The sequence below is a fragment of the Alligator mississippiensis genome, chromosome 10 (assembly GCF_030867095.1).
Source record: "Alligator mississippiensis isolate rAllMis1 chromosome 10, rAllMis1, whole genome shotgun sequence".
NCBI lineage: Eukaryota > Metazoa > Chordata > Crocodylia > Alligatoridae > Alligator > Alligator mississippiensis.
Genome location: NC_081833.1, coordinates 73,207,346 through 73,235,171, shown reverse-complemented (window position 1 = coordinate 73,235,171; position 27,826 = coordinate 73,207,346). Strand labels below are relative to the sequence as shown.

Here is a 27,826-nt window from a genome sequence, read left to right as displayed (position 1 = left end):
ACTCCTGAAAAGGAAGGTGAGAAGGGATTTGAACCTGGATCTCTCACATCATAGACAAATGAATTAGGCATGCCAGTGAAGGAAAGGCAACCTCACCCCATCCCAGACTGTATCAGGTGCTCTGAACACATCCATCACAGGTTTTCCATCCCATTAGGACACAGGTACTAAGCAGCTTGAGACTGTCAGCACTTATGCATAGACGACATCCTATCGGTCCCCTTGTAAATCTAGTGTGTACTCATAAATCCCACTGACCCTCCATTCATGGGTGAGGCTTGAGAAATGACACAGAGAATGAAAGCAGATCCTCCTCACAAACAGGCTTGAAATGTAAGAGGAAGCCTGTTATTTAGCTAAAGTTTCCCTGCAAATAACAGGGCTAGCTCCATACAAAAGCAGAAAAGTTGGCGATTCTTCACTGCAGAGCAATGAAGATCATGGGGACCATTCGTTGTTGAGGTCCAAAAGTGGGTCTGTAGGAACATGGGCATGAAGTGGGGCTCCTGGGTCACTGAGTCTGGTCTCCTGGGGTCACTAGCAACCAAGTCCTATAATCCTGTTTGTAAACTCCATCTTAAAGCCAGTTTGGGGTTTTCTGGCCTATTGGGAGGCTGTTGTAGACCCTCGGTTGTCTTCAAGACTGTCATGGAAAGAACATGGAGGAAGGGACTATCACAAGTGCAAGACAGTCTCCTTTGGATGTTGGAACAACACAGCGTGACTCAGGATGTCTGCTGGTCCCCGATGAAATGAAGGCCTGATTCTGATCTCACTTTGGTGTACAGAAGGAAATAAGTCCATGCAAGTCCATGAGGTTACACCAATGTAAAAAAAAAAATAACCTGTGCCAGTCAAACCAGGCTGTGAGGATTTAGCAATAGGTAAAACCCTAACTTGTACAGCATGGTTTTAGGCGAATTACCACACAAATAAAGACACTCATCTGGGAAAGTGAGATGTCAAGGAGCCTGGAAAGTTTTGAAGGAACCTGTTGTCTCAAGAATTCACATGAAACAGGGATTGCCACTCAGACTGTATTTATAGATGGTAGTAAAGGAAAGATCCCATATGTCAACTGCCAGAGTAATCACTCCCTTCAGCAGTGGAAAACATTACATTTGGGAGCCCAAACAGCACAATGACTGGAAACCTTCTGAAAATGCAACCCTCAGCTTAAAATGTGAGGGTTAATCTCCTTTAAAAGATTAAGACAGTCATGCTAGCAGGCTGCTCAGCATCACGCCAAATTGACAGCAGTGGACTTTCAAGCGTTAATGTGCAGAAATACAACAGCTTTTGCAAGCTGGGTCATGAATGAAGCTTTCCCCTCATGCTTTCTCCTGCAATTCTGTTAGAGCGCATTAGTCTTTCCTTTACGTATACCTGATGCTATGGTATCAAAAACCACGGCTCTTCCTCTCTTAACCGAATCAGCTAGTGCTCTCTCATGGTCCATAGGGTGGGTGCTAAGTAGCCATTTTTGCAGCTACAAGTGGAATAGCCCAGCACAAGGTTATTTTAGGGTTCCCAGACTTTTTTCTTGGAGCAGATGAATGCAACCCCCCTCAAAAAACAAAGAACGAAACAAGACCTCTGCCACTCTGCATTGCACACAGCTGCTCCTAGTCTGCTTTTATTACATGCTTCTTTACATGCTCCCCTTCCAATGTTTGAGTCATCAGCATATTTGATTATGGTTGAATCTGCCCAGAGCCAAACGACCTACAGCTATCACAGTTCTGGAAAAGCTAGGTAGGAGGTGAGATTTGAAACCGTTCAGTGTAAAGTCCTACTCTTGGAGACAAGAGATAGAGCAGCTCATATGGGGATAGCTGGAAGACAAGGGAACAGTATTGAATATATAAAAGGTTGCCACAGAAAGCAAGAGTTATATGTTGGTCTCTTTGCCCACTGGGGATAGAACAAGAAAGAATGGGTTTGAATTGCAAAAAGGGAGATTAAGACAGTAGAAAACAACCTTGTAGCTGTAAGCACAGTTGAGTGCTAGAACAGATTATCCAGGGAAGTCGTGGACTCTGTCCTGGGGGGTTTTGAAGAGCAACTTAGACAAACTTGTATCGGAGATAGTTTTAGGTATAGTTGATTTTACCTTAGGGCAAATGTTTGGAGTAGATGATCTTCCAAGGTCCCTTTTAGTTGTATTTTCTCTGATTCCATGAAAACAGAGGGAAGAAATCAAGCTTGTCACAGCCATCATGTAGGAGCAGGCTTATTGCTGCTCCGTCTCTTCCGACATGGTGGAACCAAGACTATTTTGAACAGGGAAGATTTGAAATCAAGAGTGAGCCCCTGGGAAGGCAGATGTCTATGCCATAAGGAAGGCCAGCTCGACCAAAAAAACCTTAGAGTGGCAGTGTCATTGAAATGGAGAGGAGCTCATGTTGATAAAGCCCCTTGTGTCCCCGTTGGCTTGCAAAGGACAGTATAGAGGTTCTCAGTTGTAGGAGTAGGCTTGGATCTGTCAAAGCTATTTGCCAGCACTGAGGTAGTAACATCTACAGGGCAGAAAGGAGTAGTACAGGCACCACACACACTTACCATGTATAAACACGAGGAGTACCGTATGTGAATTGAAAAAGAAAAAATATGACATGAATGGAAATCCAGCTAGAAACCTAGGTACCCAACTTCCAGCAGTGACTTCCATAGGCAGCACAATACATAACCTCCCCAGTTGAGTCTACGCCCAGGTGCCCAATTACAGCAGCCTTAGCTCTCCCATCTGTAAAATGTGGCTCTTGCTAACCAGGTCCATTGGAAGAAGATTAATTAGTGAGGACCATATCCTGAAATCATTTCTCCTACTGACTTCTGTGAGATGTCCATACACAGAACAATGGCAGGATACATGACTCTAAACATTTATTAAGTGCTTTGAAGATGGAAAGATGAAAAATCCTAAGGTTTTTTGTTTTTTACCTATGTGAGTGTGGGGAAGGGATAATTCTCTGTGATATTTATAACAGATGACAAGAACAATATAGATGAAAAGATGGGAAGTGGCTCTTTTGCTTGTCAGGGAGATTATCGTTAATAGGTGGCAATGAGGAAATCAAATCTTTCAGAACATAAGTGATGCAGATTGTTGTGTACATTTTGCTAGTTAACATGGTCTCAATGGCCATGGTTACAGATGTTTCCGCCCCAGTGACTGCTCATTGGGGCTGTTCTTGAACGTGAACTGGAGAAATCACACAACATGAAAACATTTTTTGCCCTACATCCGCTTGGGAGAAAGAGGTGGTTACAATGTTTCAAATGCTGCAATGAGAAATGTAACCAACATTTCCTGTTCTTTTCTCTATCCAAATTTAAAAAGCTAATTGAATTCCCCACCCATAAAAAAATTCAACATTTTGATGGACTGTAGGGGTTTTGGCCGTCCTTCATAGCAGGGAGTATGGTCTCCTTCCTTCGATACCATGAGCATATTTTAGTCAACTATAGGTCATTATCTTTCTGACAGTATGGATTCTTATATGAAATCTCTGGTTTATCTTCCGAGTCATATTTGCACACTGGAAGACCGTTTTAGACTGGACATAAGGAAAAACTTTACCATCTGTGTCTCCAGAGTCTGGAATAGACTTCCCCAGAAGTGGTGCAAGCACCTACTCTGGATACCTTTAAGAAATGCTTGCACACTTATCTTGCTCGGGTGCTCTGACTCCAGCTGACTTCCTGCCCCTGGTGTGGGGGGCTGGACCCGATGATCTTGCGAGGTCCCTTCCAGCCCCTAATGTCTATGAAAGCTATTGAACAGTGTGAATATTGCGTGGTAGCCCATGGCACCCTTGAGAGGAACTCAAGGTACCGCAGGGTGCCATGGTTGAGAACCACTGGTTTAGACAAACACTTGTCTAGGGTGGTTTAGACAGGGATGATCCTGCTTTCAGTGGTGGGGTTGAATGAGATGACTCCCCGAGGCCCTACTATCCTATGATGCTATTTACTTCACCTGAAAAATTTTCCCAGAACGATGCCCTGATCCCTGAATCTGCTTTGCAGGAATTGACCCACACGTAACCCCAATGAAGTCGGCGAGGCGCTGTGGGTGAGGGCCTGCCTTCACGAAACAGAATCAGGGTTTCCACGGCTTCCCAACCTAGGCTGAGGTTGGTTTTTCTGGTCTGGGGAAACAGTCTCCGTTCTGTCACTCAGGCACCAGAGACTACACAGCAACAGCCCTTGTTTACTCCTCCTTGTTTTCGGTGGATTGAAGCTGTGTGGCCTTGCTCTCGTTCCAGGAAACGCACGGACGTAAACGTCTCGAGGAAAACCCTAACGATCATATAGCTTCAGCGCTGAGTGGCAGCTAGCCACCTCCGTTTTATTGTTAGCAGATTACATTGCCTCAGATTTCAGTGCCACACACCGTGCTGTGACTAATATCACTCGACAAAAGAAGATCAGCTCCGAAGCGACCACGTTTCTAATGCCGAACGGTCCTGTCCAAGGCTCAGCTTGTTTGATCCCGTGATTCCTTCGATCCTCTTCCCCGCAAATTAGCACAGAACGGAGGGGGGAAAATGCTTCTTGGAAAAACCATTTGCAGGGTGTAACACCTGGGACGGTTGCTTCCGCGGCCGAGGCTCGCTCCTGCTGTGCTCTCTGTGCCCTGCGCTGCCATTAAGCTCCAGCTGACTTGTTTGTGCTCAAGAGCTCCAGGTGTTGCTCAGGATCTAACAGGATGGAGCCCTCAGTGCATGCATAAGTAATATAAAAAGGCCTAATTTGTTTGTACCATGAAAGTAGCTGGAAAGAATGCACCAAACCACATGACAAGCAAGGACACAAGAGACACACCAGGCTGCAGAAAGAATAGACAGATCTTATTTTTAATTGCTTCTAAGCAACGTTGGCTTCGGCTCCACTTTAGGTATTTGTCATTGTTCTGCTGAACTTTCTCTTCTCTCACATATGGTGAAATGCATTCAGTTGTACCACTGGGCAGACAAGAAATGAAAAGAAACCCCATTTGTGACCAGTATAGACTATTTAATTTTTTCCTTAAGCAAGAGAGCATATTTTGTAAGTGCTAACATGACCTCCGGCAGGAAGATTTGAGGTGTTCACCATCTTGAATGCATTGATTGCTGTGCTCCTGAGAGAAGGGAGGGGAATGGGCACAGACTAATCATCCATCTGAAAAGGCCCAACTCCCATTTTTCTGGGCTTAAGTGACTTGCCCAAGGTGGTGCAGGAAATCTGTGACAGAGAAGAGATTTGAAAGTAACCTGCAACAATCCTGCCCCATTACTGTATTTACAGTGGATGAAAAATATGCTGCATCTGTGGCTGAGCATAACCTGTGCTTTGATTTATAGTCGCAAATACACAGCAAATGGAATAGTCATAGCATATCCTTAAAGCTTTTCATCTTCAAAGCCTGTTCAGGATGGCAACCTTGTGGTCTGATCATCAATAAAGCATCTTGTACATTCCTGCCCAGGTTAAGCTTAAGAAAAGGGTACCATAAATCCTTGGCAAGAGCCTCTTGCCTTGGGATCATAACCTAAAGATCTTAATGTTTCTTGCTCATGTAGATCGAAAGGAAATTTAGGAAATGTCACTTAAGGAGAATGGGTACCTGCCTGAGTCTGCAGAAAGCTGAAAAAGATAGATCTACGAGGTGTGAATTATTCAACTCATAACATGACAACTGGTTGCCTCTTCAGGTAGGGCTTGGCTATAGCGCAGTGAGAATCCACACCATAGAGAAAGAGAAATGGGAAACACATGTAGGTGAGAGCCGTGAGCCCTGGACTGAATGCACCCCTCCTCTTGAGGTTATAAATTGAAAGGTAATTAATGCACCTTGCATTTGGATTTTTGCTTTAACCAGGAGATGTTCAAAATCACAGAGAAAGCTGTCCCCCACAAAACGAGCCCAATTCTGTTAGAAGGCAGACCTCTTATCCACTTCAAGGACAGCAGGACAAGCCCCTGTTGGAAATACAACTGAAGAGGATTCTGTAGGTTACAGGTTTCAGCAAGCGTAACAAATGTACTGCATTCATAAAACACAGCCCCATGACTGAGCTTTATAGTAAGTAAAGGGCTGCTATCTGCAGGAAAAATCTTTTGTTTCTGGCCAAATCACTCCTCATTTTCATGATTTTACAGGAACAGGCCATTAAAGATCTGTATCTGACCTAATACACTTTATGGGTTTGTCTTCACTAGGACAAAGCAGCATGTCCTTAACTTGGGTTCAATAAAGTGAAAGAAAAGGCTAGTCAAAGTGACCATCTGTAGCCATTGTAGCAGGCTGAGTTAGAGACTATGAAAATGGCCTAGGTAGGAGTTACTCTGACCTTCTAACTCATGCAATCAGTACTAGTTTGTCTTCACTATGCTTTATTCTCATAGTAAAGCCCATGCCAGCTCCAGTTTTCCTAGGAAAAACAAGGTCCCATAAATGTTATGCATCTTGACAGTGGAGATCATAAAGTTTGGAAGGACAGCAAAGCAACTTCACAATCATCCCATCCCACTCCATGTACAGAGCGAATGAATAGTTTGCATACTGTTCATTCTTAGCTAAATCTGTGGGATCCTGATGTTTCAACTAAAGGCTGTTTATCTCCTGATACTAACCAGACCTAACACTAGCTGACTCTGGTTAACAGATTGCCCAGGGTCTGGTTAGGCATCAACTGGCCAATCTATTAATTCGATAACTGCTGCAATATCTGATCTAGCAATACCTATGGTAGAACAAAGCAAGTAACAGACTGGGAAAAAAAAGAGATGTGCATAAATGGACACCTACCTTCTAAGGCATAGACTGAATATAGGCCGCATATATGGAGCACAGTTGCACAGATAAGAAAACCCAAACAGCAGGACCTTTGCAGGCGTTGTGCAAGCCAAAAGAGCAGGAACCAGGACATACTATGTGGATATTACATCCTAGAAAAAGACAGCTATTTGGTGTATCACAAGTTCTGTACTAACGCCAAGTGCAGGTGAACTCTAAATACATTTCTCTATTCTGAAATAAAGCTGAGCATAAACTAAATTCTGTTTTTGGAGGGGGGTTTTGTAATTTTCTAAACAACAGGGATTTGCCATATTACTGAAAGTAGTGTTAAAACTAGCTTTAATTCCCAGAATGCTTCCAAATACATATTTTAAAATAATACAACATATCCCACATATATACATTTGCCTCCCCAGAACTGTTATGTAGAAAGTATTAAAAACTCAGCAACTATTCTGAATAAATTAACTACAGATGTTCAGGTAGGTGAGGTAGAATAAGGAACAACCACAAATTTGAAGTGTGATGTCAAAATCAGAAATGCAGCAAAAGAAAGTTGGCAGTGGTTGACTGCAATTTGGGGAAGGATTACTTCTGAAGCATTTATGGACAGAGCTTTCTGTTACATTCAGTCATCTTCACCGAAGCCAATAGGGTTACAGAAGGTCGAGAGAGCATAAACTGGTCTGAAATCACACCATTTACAGTAATTTGGGGAAAAGGGGTATTAGATTATTTTTAATTCTCCTTCCATAATTTCTTTAAACACACGTCTCATATTCTAAAATGCCCAATTTGACATAAAAAAGAAACCAGAGAGAAGTGCTGTGTAATGATTTTAATTTGCTCTCTAAAGCACTGAAAATAATTCTGAGTGTGAGGAAGAGAGTCATCATTGGAGAGTATAATTTTATTTCTTCAGAAACCACACCTGTTTTCACTGCAAAAAGTCAAAGCAACATCTTCTTTGAACCCTTATGCACCAAACATACTATAGCCCTGAGAACATTTTCTTTAATACTGTACGAAAGGTCTGCCCCTTGAGGCATAATAATGTGCTTAAAATATACTTAGCAATATGCTTTGGCAAAGAAAAATGTTTCCAAGTCAGACTTTTTTTCAGAAAAGTAAAATATCCATTTAAATGTTTATTTTGACTTTTTGCCCAGGATCAATGGCAAAAAGTGCTTCTGTTCAGAAAGGCTAGTTCAGCCAAAATTCAACTTGTTTTTCAGGAATAAGGAACTGAAAAAATATAGAATAAAATAAAGTCTTTCCAAACCAATCATAATTCTGATTTACTCTGCACAAGAGAGTTTTGGAGGATGTCTGCAAAGCCTATTATTCAAGCTAGCACTTCATATAAAGAATAACTTTTCTGGAGACACTTTGAACTACCAGCCCATATCGATACCTGATATCACGGTTACAGGGGACAACTGAAATGCTGTACTGGCGATAGAGGCATAGAACGAATAGGCTTTACTACTATCTTAGTAATTTCTCAAACAACTCTGTGCTTGATCAGTTGCCAACAGCATTTGTACATCCTGATTCTCCCGTACCCCACATCAATTTTATGTTAATGTAAGGCCACTTAAATCAGAGTTATATTCACTTTACAGTGAGTATAGAGAATCATCAGAGCAGCCAGTATCTGCAAAAATAATTCCATGCTGCTTACCTATCCAAACATGCAAAAGGGACCTAAAATTGCTTGGAGGGTAAGTGATGTTTGTCTTGTCTCCCAGCCCAGAATAAGATGTACAACATTTAAAGAAAGTACAGGAACTTTGAGCATGACTCCAGGGAGGGTCAGAGTGCTCATATGCCAGCTGGTGTCAACTGGCATTGACTGGCGAAAAAAAAATAGATTCCTTGAACATGTCTTTTTTAATGGAAAAAGGCTTTCCAACAGAACAAAGCATTTTCCCTGAAAAGATTCCACTTCTGTCAAAAATGTATTAGAATCTTCAAAGCCAAAAATCAAGCCTTCTTCCATTTTCAGATTTTTTTGGGGGGTGTGGGGGTAGAAATCCTGCCCAGCTACACTTTGGATGCCTTGGGCACCATGTACCCCAGGGCTTAATTTTTCATGTTTGCCTCTAAATCTGCAAAAGCAGTTTTGCACGTACCACTCATTGCTGGTCCCCTATGGTAGCACACAGATATCAGACTAAAATTAACTGCATGCAGGATGTCAACAATCAGATTGTTTAACACGACATGTGTATAAATCAATATGCACCCTAGCACATCTAACCCTACTCGCTCATCCCCAAGCATATACATTAACTGTGGGCAGACATGGCCATTTTTACATCAGCATATGCAAATATTTGATTTGCATGTGTATTTGCATAACCAGAGAAGGTAAATGAGAAGTGCAAATTAGTAAGGCCAATCTGTTTGTAAAGCTGGCTTTTTACATACCGGTGCCTATTACTGCTTAGCTTACAGAATCAGACCCTGGATTGAGATCTTAAAAAAAAAAAAAAAAAAAGAAAAAATAAGTTGACTTCTTGCTAAACAATGAAAACACACTTATTTTCCCTGCGGAGCTAGGTTTCTGTTGATTTCCACTTGCCCTTTGCTTCTCTGATTCTTGGCCAGCTCAACTCGCAAAGTACAACCCCCCAGGCTCAAGCCTTTCAAAGAGGATACAGCGCTCTCAGCTGTGACTTTATCCTTGTAATCGAGAAAAGCTCTGTGCTGCGCTCCCTGCCAATTCAGGCGCAAAGGGGTCACATGGAGTTCTCGCAAAGTGCTCTTTAACTCGCTCACTCTTGTGCCCGCAGGTAGGTTACCCACATACACAGTAGTGAATGCACCAGGCACATCTGATTTGGCACTTAAGGAATCATTTCCAGGAGAACAGTGTCCAATGTGGGCAGGGCTGGTCCCTGTGTGCGGTCTCGTGTTCTCAGTCTTGGCAGTATCCTCTAGCACTGCTGGTATGCTGGCATTTGGAAAATCTGGATGTTCGTCCTGGAGGGTAACATCTTTCCCTGCCTGCTTCTCTCTGTAGCGAAGATTCTTGAGGATGGGGATTTTCCCGAGAATCTCGTAGCTGACCTAAGAGAAAATTAAAATACGAGCACATTTGAAATTTCTCTTCCCCGCAGACATCTGGTCAGACCCAACCCAGATCTCATTTTGTCAGCATCAATCAAAATGCCCACGGCATTCAAACTTACCAAGGGTGGCCTGATTCTGAAGTTATCATGTAACATAAACATTAGTCACTTGTTCTGCAGGCTGCACGATGCTGTAGGTCCACCAGAAAACAGACAACAAACGGAGAGGTGCTGAACTCACAATATAGCACACGTCCCTGTCGTTGGTGGAACAGTTAGGTTGCAGATCTGAATACACCGAAGTGAGCGAAATCCAAACACAAAGCCTGGACGGCTCCTTGTTACCCTCTCAGAACCCAGCAGGAATACTGGTAATGATGTCTCCCAACCCGTCTCCCCATTAGAGGCACCTTCTCCTTTCTCTTATGGCCTGGATGTTCCCATGCATTTTCCTTTCCCTCTAGTCCTTAAAACCAAGTGTGTGCATGTGCGTAAGGGGTTCTCTCACCCGTAGGAGCACCTGAGTTACAAAACACAACCTGTTCTCCCTTCTCACACTCCCAACCGCTTCATAAGCTATTGCTCAGGAAAGACTCCCACTCTCACAGCTGAATCCCACCAGCGCTGGCCGCGAGATACTACAGGCTGCTCTCCGTGACTGACGGGAAACTTGATGGTTCCTTAGTTCCCAAATAATGTGGTCTGGCTCTTAGCAAAGACATTGGCAGTGGCTGGGAGGAGAAGGAACGTTTCACGCTTGGCTGCTCCTTTTGAGCATGTGGACAGGCAGGACCCCACCTTCCAGCAGACCCTCTTGGGGGGCAGCAGGCCTTTTTGTTGACCCCAGCTCAACGAGCAAGGGAAGAGGGTCCAGCACGCAGCAGGTGTGGCAGGAGAACTGGTAGAGAAGAGGCAGCTTTCTCAGTAACAGTCATGCAAACCTGAATGTTTTACTTGCAAGCTGAAACCAAAGACACAGGCGTGGTTTCATCTCATTTCAGTCTAATAGCTCACAGACGAGCTGATGACAGAATGGGGACAACCATCTGTAAGAGGCTGCTTCTCTTCTGTATGGTATCGACCCAGAGTAAAGGTGCTGGAATTGGGCCCTTAAACACAAGCAAACTTGTGTGTTGCTGTACAGTCATTCTTCTAAAAGCCAATGCAGTCTGGCAGCTGGTTCAGAGATGCAAGTGCTTCCTTTGGGGCTCTGGGAATCTGTTTTCTGGAAGGTACATGCCATTTTAAGATTTTGATGAGTTATTACTCTGGTGGTTCTTGGAGAGACTTGTTTTTCTCAGCCAAGTACTCAGGCTGCTGAAGCTGACAGCAGCCTCTCCATCGCTGGGTGATAGGACATCAAACTAATGGATGCAGCCATCTTACTTTGTTTTTCCTGGCTAACAATGAGGAACATTTGTTGTCTCCTGTCAAGTTTCCATGTGAAATGCAAGCTCTACGCTAATTAAACCAAACAGGAAAAACATTTTTCTATTCTCATGTAACTAATCACTCCTGTACCCAAAAAACAAGCCCATCTTATTACAGAGCACATGTAATGGTTTCTTTCACCCCACTGTTAAACTTAGCTCAAAAACATACGTGCAGAAACTTTATTTAGAAAGATCAATGCTACCAAGGGCAAAACCTCAACCCCATCATACGGGCTGAGCAAGTGGGGTGGGCACTGCCCTTCAGGACTGACTGTGGCACCGGGCATGCCCATAACAGAAGCCTTCAAGCCCGGAGAGGGTCCCACTCTTCTGGGCGGTAGCAGACGTTTCAGAGTAGCGGTCGGAGATATTCTTTGGCTCTTTGCAAACCTAGGGAGGAGCTAGTTGCACCTGGGTTATCCTTGCTAAGAAGCTTGCAAACCCCAGTAGCCCAGGGACAGCACTGGGCTAACACGGCCACCGTGCTGCCAGTGCTGCACATGAAGAGAGAGCCTGGCCAATGCTGCAAAGGCTGCCCTGTGCCCTCTACATGTAGCCTCTTGTGCCATTAATGCCTAGAAACTCTTTAACAAAAAATAAAAGTTGATTTTCTGAATTCATCATCAGCCAATTCCATGAGCTAGGCCTGCGTTGCCCAGACCCTAGTTCAGCCCTGTCTGTAGACGCTACTGAATATCCCCTCCAGCTTTTGTACCCTTAGCCAGCAGATCTGGCACTCAGGTTGGCAATAAGCATGGCACAGACCTGCAGAGATGAAAAGTTCACAGAGCTGCAGATCCGTCAGCTAACCCTGACCCCCAAATCACCTTTCTTACTGGGGCTTGGCAAACCCCCGAAGAGATGTCTGTCTTCAAATGGCTCTCCATATGTTACCGCCCACGCGGGTTCAGCTGCCAACTGGCCCCTTCACACCCTGTGCGGGAAGCAAGGTGAAAGGATTTCTCTCGAAGAACAGGTGCTGTTCGCGTTTGGTCCCAGGGAGTCTCGCTACTGATTTCCGTGGGATCTCAGTGGGGTCCTATACTTCTAAATCCCCCTCCAAGCCTCTTCAGTCAATAATCCAATGAGAGCCAGAGATTTGGTTTGGGATTTCAACATACTTGTTCAAAGCCAGTTTTGGGGAGGGCGGGTGTCTCTGGCGGAGCAGGGAAACGAGCTCTCTGCTTTGTTGTAACACAGCAGACAAAGAGAATTCTCCTGTGGTGGGACAATATGTTGCTAATTATATTCATGCAAAAGCTTCTTTTGTGTTGTAAATTGTAGACGACTGCAACGATTTATTCTGAAGTGGAGGGAATCCAAAATATTCTCCCCCTCTTCCAAAATCTCTGTAGGTTTGTCTCCTTGTTCATTAATTCCCCCAACCCCCCACAGTAGTTACAGTACAGAGCTGGGATACAATTCAGACTGACACAGGTTTGTTTACTATCCAGACTAGGCCGCTTAACCTTCCTACGGCTAGACCTAAAATGCTGGAGGCTGCAAGTGGGAGAGGAACAGTGGAAAACCCGTGGCCATACCCTGTTCATGCTGCCTTCCAGCATCCATTCTCTGCCACTGTATGATACAGGAGACCGGGGCAGTTGGACTTCTGGGATGCCTATACACATGCAGCAAGGCTGCTCTGATGCACTGTAATTCCAGTGCGTTGGAACAGACTTGATGAACCGAGTCTGCTGTAATTACCATGCTCCAGCAGACTCCAGCATCATGTGTATCAGTGTCCCTGCACTGAAAAACGGTGGTGACGAGCTGTAGTCAAAGTGCCCTCGACGAGCTTTAGTTAAAGCGCCCCTACTGGCATTTTTCAGCATGAGGACACTGAAACATGTGACACCCTGGGAGCTTTAATTAGAGCACCCCCCTGTCACTCCTGCAGCATGTGTACAAACACCCATGGATTCCCTCTCTGTAAAAAAGAAATAGCAAATAACTGACCTAAGTACAGTGCTTTGAGAGTGCTACATGTTAGCCCGTGGGCCGAGTCACGCTGGGAGTTTCGCGAGAGAAACTGCAAAGCTGTGGACACACTTTCAGTGAGGACAGACTGCAGAATGCCCCAAGTTGCCCATTACCTGACAAGTGAAGGAAACTGTGCTGCAGCCAAGGTTAACCAAGGTGATGCTAGCAGTATGTTATCCCAACCCAGACTGTGAGAGAAAGCTCCTTTAAGCATGCCAAACACTTGCCATGATCTGGAATGGGTACTCAGTGCATACTGACACAACCCGGGTATTTTCCCCTGAAGCAGAACTACGAAGAGACGTCAGCTGTCACCAAAAGCTTCTCCAAATGAATCAAAACCCAATCTTTTACTAGGGAAGAAGTAGTAAAGTGGACAGGAGATTTGAAGCCCATTAACATGCTTGACTGGAGCCAGCAAATACACATTTTACAATTATTATTTTGCTACAAACAATAGTCTACAGGGAAAAAAAATGTTCAGAAAGGGAATCCCCTCCTTTTCCACTGGAAGCAGGAGGACTGCTGGGAGTTCCTGGGATGGCGAATATCAATACCAGGTTCCCTGGATGCAGTCCTGAACATCCAGACTGCACTTAAGATACCTGATTCAGCACTGTGGCTATATCTTGGCAGATGAACTACTCAGAGCATCCCACCTAAACAGCTCATTCTCTTAGGGTCTCTACCACTTCCAGGCAGTCGGTCCCCTGATAAATAAAAGCATTTTAAATATTTTGCTGGGCAAAATAAGAGATGTGCTTGCCCTTCTACGACTAATGCAAACCATTACAGCATTTTGCAGCAAGCCAAGCATCGCTTTCAGAGTTACACAGGTCCCCCTGGCTGAAGAGACAGTGCAGCTCTGATATGAGGGGAGAGGGAGAAGCCATACTGTGAGGATGAGGTGAGTGTTGGATCCTAAGGATGGAGCTGAGTTTCTTTCCCAAGACTCACATACACCAGTGCATTCTGATCTGGGAACACTGCCTGCCCAGAGGGGGAATGAGACTAAAACCAGACAGTCTAGCATTGAACAGATCCACCAGTCCTAGCACAGATGGAGCTAAGGAGCTGAAATAGTCCTACCAAGGGGTGATTTTATACTTACATCTCTTTCCATACTGGAGGATATGTTCCCTCCCTCCTCCCCCCAGCCCACAAGGCTCACTACACAAGCACTCAGCACATGGCCTGCTTCTTCCTATATAGGACACTTAGCCAGCTGCTTGTGTTTGGTGCAAATGTCTTTAAACCTGTGTAACTGGAATGGCCCAGACACAGCCGAAGCAATGGGAATGGGCCAGCTGCAGACACATGCCAGTAGTGTCCAAATATGTGCACACAATCTGAGGGTATATTTATGGGAGCTGGCAACCCACGAAGCCTGCCAGGTCCCTCTGGAGACAGGACTCAAGAAACCCACATTTGGAACTCATCAGTGAAATGGCATCGATGGACTAAGCAGAAAGAGCCAGATTTACAGAGGCCTAGAGATGCTTAAAGATGCAGATGAGTGCCTGGCAGGACTTACAAAACCGCCTAGACAAGTCAAGTCAATGGGAGCGAGGTTCCAAACAGCCTTCAGCACTTTGCAGCTTTGGCACAAAACGCTCATTGCTTTTGCAGTGCAAGACTGGGGAAAGGAAGGAATAAGCCCATCGAGGTTGATGGGCTTGCGTCAGAGCATGCTGGGACCAAAATCTGGTCCCTCACCTACCAAATGGCTATTTGGTATTTTCTAGCATGTAACCCCCTCCCCACAAAGGGATAACATTGCGGGAATTTTTTTAATATGATTTTGATTGAACTTTGGTCAACTTGTATTACAATGATCTCAATGATTTTTGTTAGTAAAGTCAGCGTATAAAATGTACCTTTTACAACTCCTTTCTACTTTTAGATCTCCTTTCTAGGTGGTAAAAAAAAAAATCTTATAGGCCAGAAAATACAGTGCTTTGCTTTAACAACTGTCTACCTTTCTGCTCTCCCAATGGATTAAAACATATAATCAACAGCCTGAGCAACCAAATAATAGCAACTAAGTGGCAAGTACAGTTACAGTTAAAAGCCTCAGCTGCCCATAAAAACAGTAATGGGAAAATACTAATTTCATGCATGCAGAGATCTCATATGCAAATGGACTAGTTTTCCATAGGAGCTGTGCAGAGAACAGCTCTCAATTCTCTTTAAATAGATAGCCAAATTTTCAAAAAATTATTCAGCTCCTAGCAGCTCCTATTAGCTTGCAAGGGCACTGAGAAATTCTGGAAAGCTGAACCTGAATGCCAAGTCAGGTGGAATTAATTTCTGTAAATATTTCTAATGAACCTAGCATAGTTAGGTTTGGTACAATTCTCTTTACACTTGCGTTAGCAGTAGCTTTTTTTAAAGTCAATAATGCTACATCAGCATTGAAGTGGCACCAGCAAAAGAAGAAATAAATCAGACTGTACCTGCAGTACATTGTTAGACAATTAAAGCATCTACATGTACTTCTCAAGCCTTTAAAACAACCACTTCTTTGAGAAAAAAAAATCCCAACATTTCTTCCACACTTTCCTTTTCAGAGATGTGCACTAAATATACTTATTTTCATTGCAACAAATCCTAGGCGTAGTCACAGGGTGTTGCTGAAGGCTTTGTGGCAGAAACATGTCAGCTTCCCAGCTGATATAAATCAGCATAATTCCTGCAGTGATGCCAGTTCACACTAGTTAAGGATCTAAGACATTCTATCCTACAGTTAAAAGAAATGGTATGCAACCCTGAAACATGCTTGAGCGCTGCATTTATATTTCAAGACTCTTTATTGCTCTTTATTTGGCACATAAGCTTCCAAAGGAGCCCATGCTGAAAGCACGGCATGTTTGCTAATGACTACCTGCCTTAAGAGTTTCACACTAAATTAAGCACATCTCCCAGGGCGATGCTTAGCATAAGTCCGGTGTTTGCAAGCAGGCATACTCTACTTTAAATAAGCCCTTAAGCCATTGTCTTTGCTTGATCCAGGCATGTTCCTGAAGGATGAACTCTTCTTGCAAGGTGATTTACACACCACACAGCTTAAGGATGCAGTTAAGCTACCTTCTATTCACAAAACATCCTGCCTAATAGCAGAGCTGTTTTAGCCACTATCTCTTAGTTAATTTATTTTTTTGCTCAGAGACAGGAGAATGGGATGGTAAAGCCAGGATTTGGAGGAGGAGAAAAGGCTGCAGTTGGAGTCAAGAAACCATATACACACCATTAAAAAGCCAAAATAAAGCCCTATAGTTTTGAAACCTGCAGATTAACTAGACCTCCCACCTGAGAAGACTGCATGCAGCCCTGACTCAAATGGATGCCTCCAAAATCACAAGGTAATGATTTTGCATGTGCATTGCTTTGTGCCCCATTAAATAATCCTGAAGGTCATTGTTCTTTTAGGTTTTAAACTGTCGTGGTGGCTTGAACAGTGACCACTACCCTGGAGGACAGAAGTGCACAGATTACCTTTGTTGTCTGTTCTCCAGCCTTCCAACTCACCATGCCACCTGATGTACGGTGTAGGAGGGAATGGCAGCTCCCGGTCACTAATTTACAGCATTTCAGCACATTGTGTCCTTAATATCTTCTTCCTCACCCTAGTTCTTTCCTTGCCCCCAACCACTTTGTCCAGTGTAATCTCTTACCATTGTCGTTCAAATCCTTTTGACCTGAGCTGCCAGCTTCTCTCAACAGGGACTAGTGCCTGCATTATCAGACCTGAGCCCTTTAAAGCTGAAACTGAGAAAAAGGTTTTCAGATATCTGAATAAAGGCTTGATCTGCAAAATGCTGAGAGCTCCCATTACACGTAGAGTGTCTAATTCTTCCTAAAGGTGTACCTTAAAGGTGAGAGCCCCAAATGGCCAGATTTGCGGTACCTATGCTTTCTTCAAAGTCTGAGAGAGCTGTGGGTACCAACCATCTGAAAAATTAGGTAACTGTTACTGAGAGGACTAGAAGAATAAATCTCAGACATTAGGAAACTTTGGGCCCTTTTTGCCACTAATATGACAACTCCTACAGACCTACAAGGTAACAGCTTCCTCTGGTGTGTGTGTGGGGGGGGTTTGAAAACATCCCACCTTCTTTTTCTAGCTTTACTGGTAGGAATAAATATAACAGAACTTAATGGAATTGGGACCTGATTGTCAGTCAATAAAAATCACTGGCTTATCAGGCCCTTTATTAGGAATGTTTGTAGTGGAGCAGCAATAACTGTAGCTGTACAGTGAAAGCTAGGAGGCGCACTGAATCCAGGAAACAAATTACATGGAACAATAAGGAGCAAAGACACATAAAATAAAGCACAAAAGCAACCTATGATATCAAGACTCCACTGCACATATTTCTTTCCCTAAGAGAGCTAGAGAGAAAACATGCACAACAGACAGTCATATCCTTATTGAAATGCATGTGTATACACACCACTGTCATCATTGTAGTAAGACCAGAATAAGAAAATGAAACAAGTAAGTGGAAGAGCAATAACTGCACTCCCGTGTGAGCATCACCAAGAGAATTAGAACAGCCTAGGACACAGAATCAGAGCACGATGGTTTACTAAATATATCTGATCAGGTTGTAAATGCAAATATATGGAAATGCATTAAGGCAACCCTTTGTCCCAAGCCCTTGTATATAGCTGCTCTTTAATCCCTCTTTCACTTTCTGATAAGTGAAAAAAAGAGAAGACATGCAAAGACAACATCCATTTTGATACAGTACTCGGCCGCAGACTGGTCTCGTCTGGGACAGCGTCAAACGCAGCACAAAGATTAAAGGACCCTTCAAGAGATTGTGCGTTCGAGACTTTTGCAGATTTGGCTTGTGAAGGGTCGTGGAGAAAAATGTTAGCGAGGCAATTTATTGAGGTTGAATTCTGACACTAAGGAAGAGAGTGATCAAAGGCCCTGTTGGCAAGACGGATGGGCCATGAGAGCTGGGCCTTTAAACAGTTACATTAAATAAGATTATAAGAGAACTGAAATGTAAGAATACGTCAATTGTGAAAACACACTAGCATAAAAAGGTGTTTTTATTACCTCGGTCCTGACCTGGATAGAAATGTCCTCATGATAGAAATAAAGCTGGTGGAATAGCTTGTTGTAGATAAATGTCTTTATTCGTTTAGCCCTTTTTCAGTTTACGAAAGACTTCCCAATAGATCTGGGTTTCTACTAATGTGTTCATTACTCATGAGCATTTCCTGACTAGCTCCTGTGAACAACAGTTGATTATTTATAGCAGACAAGCTATCCCTCAAGTCACACAATAGTACTTGTGCTCGTGCCTGCATCAAGCAAAAAGTTAACTGGATAACTCTGTTCGTAATTCGATTTTTATAGTTCTGAATATAAATCACTTTCCAGCATAAACTTTCACACAAATCATTCATAAGAACATCAGTGAAACTGGGTGTATGCTGTTGTTGGATAATTTTTAGTTTTTCACAAGTCTGAACAGTGTGTTAATCCATGAAAATATCTGGAAAACCATTTCTGTGTTATTCAGGAACTCTAACATACTTATAAATTAATTCCCATACCTAATTGAAGCTATCCAAAAATGAATGTCCCAAACACTAACTCATGAAACTTAACCTTACTTTCCCCATCAAGGTGGATTGGCAAATAACCCTCCCCATTGAACTGTCTCAAGAAAACAAACAATCCACTTCAAGAAAATTCAGGAGATAAAAATATATTGCTTGTATTGTCACAGCTCCCAAGACATCAGTAGGGCTATGAGAGTTGAAAACGGCTGAAGATCTTGGCCTCTGGATATTACCCCAAATTGGATAGGATGGGAAACCTTGGATTCAGAGGCAATTTTTTTTGCCGTTATCATTTTGCAACAACCATAAGACATCATGTCCTTTTTCGATTCCATTTATTAAACACTAGGGCTATGCAAAACAGCACCGTTTCATTTCAACTTCCGTTTCAATGGGACAGTGTTTTGTTTCAAGTTTCACTTAGTTTTGAAAGCACTGTTCCGTTTCATTTCATCAAAACTGTTTTGCTGTTTTGACATTTCGCCCATAGGCTATAATGGGGAAGCACGAAACTGCCTATAACCTTGTCATTTTTTGGCAGATTTGGATGAAAACAGCAGGGATGGTAGCCCCTTCTGAGGGCATGCAGCCTGCCATGTTTCAAGGAGATAGGTGCAGGGCTTTCCAGAAAACTGCACCTCAAGCTGCCGACAAACAAAAATTGTGACATATGTGACTGTGAGCGTGTGTGTGTGTGTGTGTAAGGCACGCCTTCACTGGCGCTGGAGCCTCTACATGACATGGTAGTGTGCCTCAATGGAGGTCTCCTCCTCCCCTACCACCTCAGTCCGGTCCACCACTTTAAATGACAACAGGTAATAACTTAGTAAGCAGCGCAGTAGCACCAGCAGCATCTCAGGCAGCCAAACAGTCACAGTCAATACCAGAGCAGCCCTTCCCCATCTTCCCCTTCCTTCTCCCCCTCCCATTCCTTACTTTCTGTTTCCCTACAGGCAAGCCCACCTTCAGCTTTAAAACGTTTTGATTGCCCTTGTTTCGTTTTGAGGTTATTTTGAAGCCCTTCGTTTCATTTGGATTTCCCTGTTTCAAGCTCGAAACGAGTTGAAACAGCCTCAAAACGAAAATGTTACACAGCCGTACTGAACAATTTTGTCACTTGCCCAAAGGTTACTAGAGGAGCAAAAATCACTAACTTTTCCATTCTGGTTACTTTTTCTTTTTTCAGATTTCATCGGCATCACTAAGAAGACACGCAGGAATATTCACAGCACTAGACATAGTGTCTGTCCATCAGTGAGAGGTGTAAATCTCATAGAAAACTCGAAGGATAAGCATTTCACAAGCCTTGGTGAGGCACAGGAGAAACAAGGGCTGGGTATTAACCCTGTTTCAGTAGAAGTAACTTACCTTCTGCCATATTATTCCTTTTGGTTTTAATCGTTTGCAATTGGTTTTAATAGTTCTCGTTGGAGTGAGGATATAATCCACAGTTAAATCATGGTCTCCAAGCAACTCTTCTGGTATGTCAACCACCTAACACCAGAAAGAAGAGCAACGTGGTAAGAAATTAGGATAAACCCACCAAAACTGCTTCAATCCCAGTTTATGAAATATCAAAACTTTCTCCATTAAGGCAAGAGGATAAAACCAACTCCTGATCTATATTCTAGACAATATCGTTGTGCAACTAAGTAAGTGCAGTACCAACTGCCTGACACACTCCTAGCACTGAAATTATTGAACTGTTACCAAGAGACCTTCAAAAATTAACATTTTAGTTTACCTGGCAGTCATGAACGATAGTAACTACTGGTGTGTCCTCTGTGACTGCTCCCATTGACACCATCATTGCATATTCCATGTCTGCATAACCTTCCCCTTTCCCTATTCTCCAGCCTAAAATGTACAAAGAGAGATAATTATACTAAAGAACAGCAGAGGAGAAGGCATGGTAATAACAAAGTAGCATTCAGGTTAAAAGGCAGCCTGCAAAAGGACCTACTGGAAGTGTGCATTTTTTGTGCTCAAACGTTGTGTTGGGAATTAGCAGTGAAACTAAGAAGAAAGCTGGTTTCATGGAGCAGCTGTAAAGTTCCAAAAGCTTCCAGTTAATGGAAGTTTGGAAAAAAGAGTTTTGGAACAATGGGGAAAAAAAATAACATTTAAAAAAAAAAGTCAAGTTCAAGTGAATCAGAGACCTGCTGTCAGACAACGCTAGTTGTGAGCGCTCACCTGCACAGGCAGAATTGGAGAATAGGTGTTAGTTGACTCATATACAAAGAAGAAAGCCAGGGTCACATAAAGAGAGGAATGTATTTTTTTAAAGAGATAGTAATGCTGATGAAAGGTGCTGGGCTGTTAGTTGGCCCACTGAGGTCTTCTATTGATTTCCTCAAATAGATACGGAATAAGCAGCTGCCATTCAAGTCTTTCATGCTGTCCCTGTTCTGCACATCTCTGCTTTGTTCAATGGGACTATTACTAATAGTAAGGGAGTAGATCGGCCCCCAAACCCATTCGGCTGAGAACAGAGACTCCTTGAAGAGCCCAGTCAAAGGGAACTGCACCAGTTAGTGTACTGTAACACCTTTCCCTGCAAAAGCTTTGCAATGTTAACACCAGCTTTCAGGAGGTGGATGAGACTACTGGTCTTCTCTTAGGAAGGACTGTACTTAAAATATGTAGCAAAATTAAAGCTTCGTCCCTACCTTTTTCAGAGACAGCTACTGATCCTACAACAACCAGGTCCACTTTCACTTTTGCATCCAGGCCTATAGGCACACTGTAATCCTTTACCCCCTGAAAAACAAGCATGAAATCTTATGGTAGCAAGTAAGGCTTTGCTCCCAATTGAGTGAAACAATAAAAAAAAAAAAAAAAAAATCAAACCTGTTTTGCTCAAAGCAAATAAAATGCCCAAGCTCTGAAATGCCCCTTCCATATACAAATATCAGATGTCTGGAAAATTACTAGCAAGTCAGAGTCAGAATTTTGGAATATAATTTTCTGCTAAAATGAAGGCGATTCTGGCATAGTTCAGTGGGAGAGCTGAAGGTGCTGAAAGCCGGAGTTGGATTCCAAAAACTAACTTGAGGCCCTTAGGGTTGGAAATCTCAGCAAACAATACTTAATAATAAGTGGCCCCATTCACATGAGGAATTCAAAGCACCTTACATTCTTAAATTAAGCCTCATAATGCCTCTGCAAAAGAGGGAAGCATTAACTTCAGCTGCAGAAGGTAAGGTATGGAGATGTTAAGGTCATACCAGAAACGTTTCTGAAGCAGTGTCAGGAGTAGGCTCTGGATCACCTGCCTCCCACTGCCAGACAGTCAGCACCGGACCAAAAATATTGCTTGTGTGGAAAGATAAATGTGGGCTCCAGGGGGACCTGAACTTTCTGCTTTCCTTCCTTGTAACTTTTTGGTGTTTGCGCCACCTCTGACACAATGGTGTCAATCTGTCAGCCCTTCAGCCCGTCTCTGTCAGGGACAGATGAATGGAAATTCAGAACTTCTAAACGTAACAAATAGCTTTTGTTTTTTGAACTTCTCTCTACCACATATATTCTAGACAGACTTTGGTTAGGTATCTAATTGTCTGCCTTTCACAGGTATGGACAATAGTTGTCATGGTCATTCCAGAGAGCACATGCACGTTTATACACAGCTGTTAGCTCTGATGAATGGACCACTGTACCTGGTAGAAGGCGTGAGAGTATCTACCTGAATCTTCATCTAGTTGCTGGACAGTTGGCGAAGTTTTATTCCACTTAGCAGAGGTGGCATAGCTCTGCCATCAGAGAAGGAGGTAGACTAGATCAGGGCTGGAGCTACAGACAATTAACACCTCTGAAAAAAATCACCCCAAGGCACCTCAGCATGGGTGTCCAGAGGTAGGAGTTTTACCATGTTTAATTCTCTCTTCAATAGACTTTATCTTACATTAAAACTCAAGATAAGAGCTACTTTAACTCATTGTTAAGATGGCTGTAGACTGTAGAGCATAGAATGGGCCCTCTTCACATTGACTTAAGTTATAAATCTTGATTTTTATCCTAAGCTGATGTTAATAATAGAAAAAAGCCCAGTGAGACCAGAACTTGGTGGCTGACTCTCCAAATATAATATGGAAAAAGAAAGTTTACTTTACATCAGTGTGCTGAGGACTCTTTATACAATCCTTTCTAAATACAAGGTGTTCTATAAGCCTTACTATTTTATGCGCTAGTTCAAGTCTGTCTGAAAATACAGGCATCATCATGACAACATGGTCATAAATTTGGTATAAGGCCAGGCAAAAGGTCAGGAGAAAGTTCTCTGTTGAATAACATAGGTTAAAAATTCCAACTCCTAATAGCTTAATAAATGTAACGGAGAAGTTCACTTCTGCATTTCACACGTTTTCCATCCCAAATTTATATACAGAGTTATTCAAGGAAATCTGCATTTGGATTACTGTCTTAACATTTTTCTCCTTTTTTGTCCCCACTTTTAACCAGGATTGGCCAATCAACTAAAAACACTGCATTTATATATAGTATCTCTCAACAGACAGACAGACAGATATAGTACCTAGATTTTTAGATACTAGAAATAGATGAAAAAACAAAGGATTTTCCTGACCTACTGATGGAGCTATAGTATATGACATTTTACCACGAGAGGGCAGCAAAGCACTGTGTTACACTTCAGGAAAACGGGTACATTTAGAATGGACTTTTTTTCTTTTGCACATCACTTGAAGTGGATGTTACTTAATTTGTTTCCTAAGAGTCAAGATGGTAAAAAACCTGCCCTTTCCCATGCAATTAGAGATATGCATGACTTAGATTAAGCAACAAGTTAATGAAAAAAAATAAATGTTTCCCTCTAGGCTTAGAAAAAAAAATCATAAAACTGGCTAGGCAAGAAAATGCAGACTGTATTTATTAGACTCCTTGGCCGCATCCAGACATGTAAGCACGTGCAGTTTGTGGCACCACAAGCCTCTTTGTGGCGCTGCAAACCACACGTGGTGAATGTTAAATGTTCCCCATGCTGCAAATATGCAGCACAGAGCCAAAGTTTGCTACTGAGATTTTTCGGTAGCCAAAAACAAAAAAAAACTCAGAAGAAAAAGTGGCGTGCACATGCCCAGCAAGCATGCGCGGGACACATGGAGGCCTGGTTGTCCAGCCAGGCCTCCACGCTGCTGGATCTGTGTCCCTGCTGCTCCAGGCCACCAGGTAAAATTGCTCTCCCTAACTAAAGAGATGGGAGGAGCTGGGCAAGGGTAATTTACCCGTTGTGGGACAATTTGTCCCGTAACAAAGGGGATGTGCAGGGTCATGTGCTGTGGCAATTTGCACTGCTGCAAGCACGTGCCCTTAAGTTTTAGGAGCGTGCCATCTCAAAAAGCTGCTCACTGTAATGCATGTAATTAGAGTCCATGTTTTAGCCACAAGAACCCTTTGGAACCCGGCTCTCTTATTATTTGGCACTACGACAGCGTCTAGAGACTGGGGCCTTGTGCTGCTTTGTTACACCAGCCTCTGGCAAAAGACAGAACATCCCTGAAAAAATGTACAGGCAAAAGAAACAAAACAAATGAAGGAGAAGTATATCCATTTCTATACAGGAAGGTAGCACGTCAGAGCTGAGGGTTTAACCTAGCTCTTCCTACCCTCAGTCCTGTACTGCAAATGTAAGATCAACCTTCCTCTCCCTTGGTTCAGTCTCTCCCATGTTTGATACCTGTGAAGTAGCACATTTCCTCAGGATCTCTTTAGTTGCTCCCAGAGGTGGAACAATCTGATTGAACAGCCCTGTTCTCAGACGTGGTGTTGGGACCAACAAAGTTTTCCTTGCCTGTGCAAATAAAAAACATTAGCTCAATTACAAGTCAGCTGAAGGGTTTTTTCTCTTTAAACATGCCAGAAAGTTGTCTTTACTTTCATGTGTTTGAGCACACAAAGACTGAACCTTCTCTGGGTAAAAAGACAGAAACATTTATTCTTGTGTGTACAAGACTTGAAAATCAATTCTTTCCAATAAGTATTAATATCTGGGAAGCTTGTCTCATTGTCTTTTACTTAAATGTAGCAGCTTAACAACTTAAATGTAAAAATCTTCCTCTATAGTGATACTGTGGGGGTGGGGGCAGGGGGAGAGAAAAGGAGATCTGGGGAATCTAGTTTCTGTGACACGCTGATCCTATTAGGCATTTTAAAATATAACACACTGAAAAAATACATTGTGTTTATAGTTATATTGCAGCTTCAGATCAGATTTTGTGGGCTTCTGGGGCAAAACGGGTGGACTGCAAGTGTATACCTTGACACAACTCATAATACGGCAGCTTTTTGACGAGCATTTTGTTCCTATGTTCTCTAATGTACAGGGGGTTAAAGTCCTGGGAAAGGCCTCTGGAGTCACCAAGTCTTGTCCTGTCTAATGGCCAGCAACCGTGTCAGTAATACCTTTCATGAACTGATTGAGTTCAAATCTTTACGAGCACAAAAAGCTAAAGTAAGAACTGTATCCTGATGACTTACAGCTAGCTACCTGACACGCAGAAGAGGGAATATATCTAGCGGTTGGAGCCGAAAGCTGAACTCCTGAGTTCTGTTCTTGTTACCGTGATCAACTTGCTGTTTTCTTCATTTGTAAAAATACCAAAAAATAAACCCACTTCTTTTCCTCACTTGGACACTGGGAAGTAAGCATTTTTAAGGTTCTTATACAAATATCAGATGACGTGGTCAGTTCAAGCACTGTTGTCCTACAGCGCTGCAGCGGAGAGGATTCGGTTACCTGCAGTGCTGCTAGTCGAACTCCTTCTAACGGTTTGTCGGGGTCTACTTTAATCTCACGTGTTCTGTCGAATATTTCAAGCTCTTTGATAGCCTGACAAGCCTGGTGAGACCCCTGCATGAAGAGAACAACAGAAACAAAATAATCCCTTCCACTTACTTCCAGCGTTAGAAATCGAGCATTCTTCTGCGGGGCATCGGGGTTTATTTTAACAGTCCTGGCCATTTTGAATTCTGGTAAATCTGGGAGCCTGGCTGCAGCGTGAGACGCGCCCTGTTTTCATGAGACAACAGCACAACTTTTCAGAACGGATACAGGGATCTCTCGCTGTCTGGCACGCGATGAAACCGAAGTCCCTGCTTTGTTTCCCGCAACTAAAGGCATGATCGAGCTTTCAGCATTTGGTGTCAAGATGACCGCTGTGCAGCTCTGGTAGAGGCAAAGAGCTATAGCGCCGATTGCTCATCCACAAAGCACGTGAAAGGTCAGGTGGATCGCAATGCGACGGACCCGAGTGCGTGAATATACTGCAGTATTTGGTAAGTGCACTAAATGCCACTGCTGACATGAAAGCCTTCCCCAACCCTACGCTTGCCCAGCGATGAGGGCTGCCGTTTTTTTGAGTTAGCCACCACTGTCCATCATCGCTCCCCCTGCATCACGTACACAGCCTGACTACAGCCGCGGGGCACGGTGGCACCCCCGGAGATGCGAGTCCAGGGCCAGGCTGGAGGTGAGCCGCACCTCAGTCTCCCCCTCTGCGAAATGGGCATAACGACACGGACTTCTTTTGCCGCGCGTTCCCCGACGAAGCGATGCAGAAGAGCCCGCCACCCGCGACACAGGCGAGAGGGATCAGGACGGCTCGCACGCGTCTCCGGCCAACCCTTGCTGAGCCTGCATCCGGCGTCGGCCCGGCAGCCGTCACCCCTGCGGCAAGCGCCGGGGCAGTGCGGTACCTTGAAGTTGGGGATGCGGTGATGCACGGGCCGCGGGAACTCAGCCAGGCCGCTTGCCTCCAGGTGGGCCCAGATCTTCTCCCGGATGCTCTGCTTGGAGGCGGGGCCTGCGCAAGGGGCGGGAGGAGCAGTGAGGACCTGCACCCTGCCATGCCCTGTTGCTAGGCAATCACCCCAACATCCGTTCCTAAGCAACCCGCCCCACTGCTGGGCAAGCAACCCCTCAGCACACCCCGTTGCTAGGCACCCAGCCCCCCACAACACCCCGCTGCTAAGGCAACCAGCCCCCCCCACCTGTTCCTAAGCAACCTGCCCTGTTGCTAGGCATGCAGCCCACCCGCAACATATCGTTGCTAAGGAAACCAGCCCCCCCATCCGTTCTTAAACAACCTGCCACGTTGCTGGGCAACCAACCCCTCAGAACGCCCCGTTGCTATGCACCCAGCCCCTCCACAATACCCCGTTGCTAAGGCAACCAGCCCTCCCACCCGTTCCTAAGCAACCCGTCCCTTCAGAACGCTGCGTTGCTAGGCACCCAGCCCCCCTCGGTTGAACGCCACCAGCCCCGTTGCTAGGCACCCATCCGCGCCCCTCCCACCTGCCTGCCCAGCGCCCGAGCACCCCGCGACCTCCATGCGGAACCCAATAAACGCCCCGCCCCCATCGGCTACGGCGGCCTGGGAAGGACAAAAGGCCTCGCGAAGCGCGCGCGCGTGCGCAGAGGGCGCCTGATCTATCATCGCATCCCGCTCAGGCTTGACCCCGCCCTCCCCCAGGGCTGCAGGAGGCGCGAGCTGCTGCTCTGCTGTGTGCTCCCTGCCCTATCTGCTGCTCTGCTTTCCGCTCCCTGCTAAAAATGGTGAAAATAATGATGATTATTATCATTATCATTGGCAAAGAGGTGGTGGGGGAATACTAAAAATTTTGCTTGGGGCCTGTGGGAGTTTACGTACGTGCTACCCGTGGTCATCTAAGGAGGGATCCGCGGCAGAGCCGACCCCCTGCTCAGTTCTTGGAGCAAAAGGTCATTTTTCTGCTACACTCGTGTGACGTAACACGAGGCTGCTCATCTTGGAAACCCCCGGCGTGTAAGGAGAGGTAGCGTGTGTGCAAAGTGCAAACGGGACCGGCACAGGATCTTTATAAAGGCAGAAAATAGTCACGCTCCGGATCCAGGTCCCTTATCCTTTATTAAGTAAAAGCTCAGCTGCTCTCAATGCACAACTCCTCCTGATTTTTTGTTTCCA

The 27,826-nt window shown here is 44.2% G+C and overlaps 1 protein-coding gene across 2 annotated transcripts; it reads right to left on the bottom strand.

The window, feature by feature from the left end:
• Positions 1 to 7,112: 7,112 nt before the first annotated feature.
• On the bottom strand, positions 7,113 to 27,250 carry MTHFSD (methenyltetrahydrofolate synthetase domain containing). 2 transcript variants are annotated; one of them, XM_014609294.3, is made up of 8 exons: positions 27,178 to 27,250; positions 26,580 to 26,686; positions 25,780 to 25,893; positions 24,562 to 24,675; positions 21,536 to 21,626; positions 20,611 to 20,723; positions 20,235 to 20,360; positions 7,113 to 9,865 (listed from the first exon to the last, which is right to left on the bottom strand). In XM_014609294.3, the coding sequence occupies exons 1-8, from the start codon at positions 27,212 to 27,214 to the stop codon at positions 9,335 to 9,337; spliced, it is 1,233 nt and encodes a 410-aa protein (XP_014464780.1). In that variant the 5' UTR covers positions 27,215 to 27,250; the 3' UTR covers positions 7,113 to 9,334. The 2 variants fall into 2 exon arrangements, with proteins under 2 accessions (XP_014464780.1, XP_014464779.1); XM_014609293.3 differs by lacking the exon at positions 25,780 to 25,893 and adding an exon at positions 25,621 to 25,734.
• Positions 27,251 to 27,826: the final 576 nt, after the last annotated feature.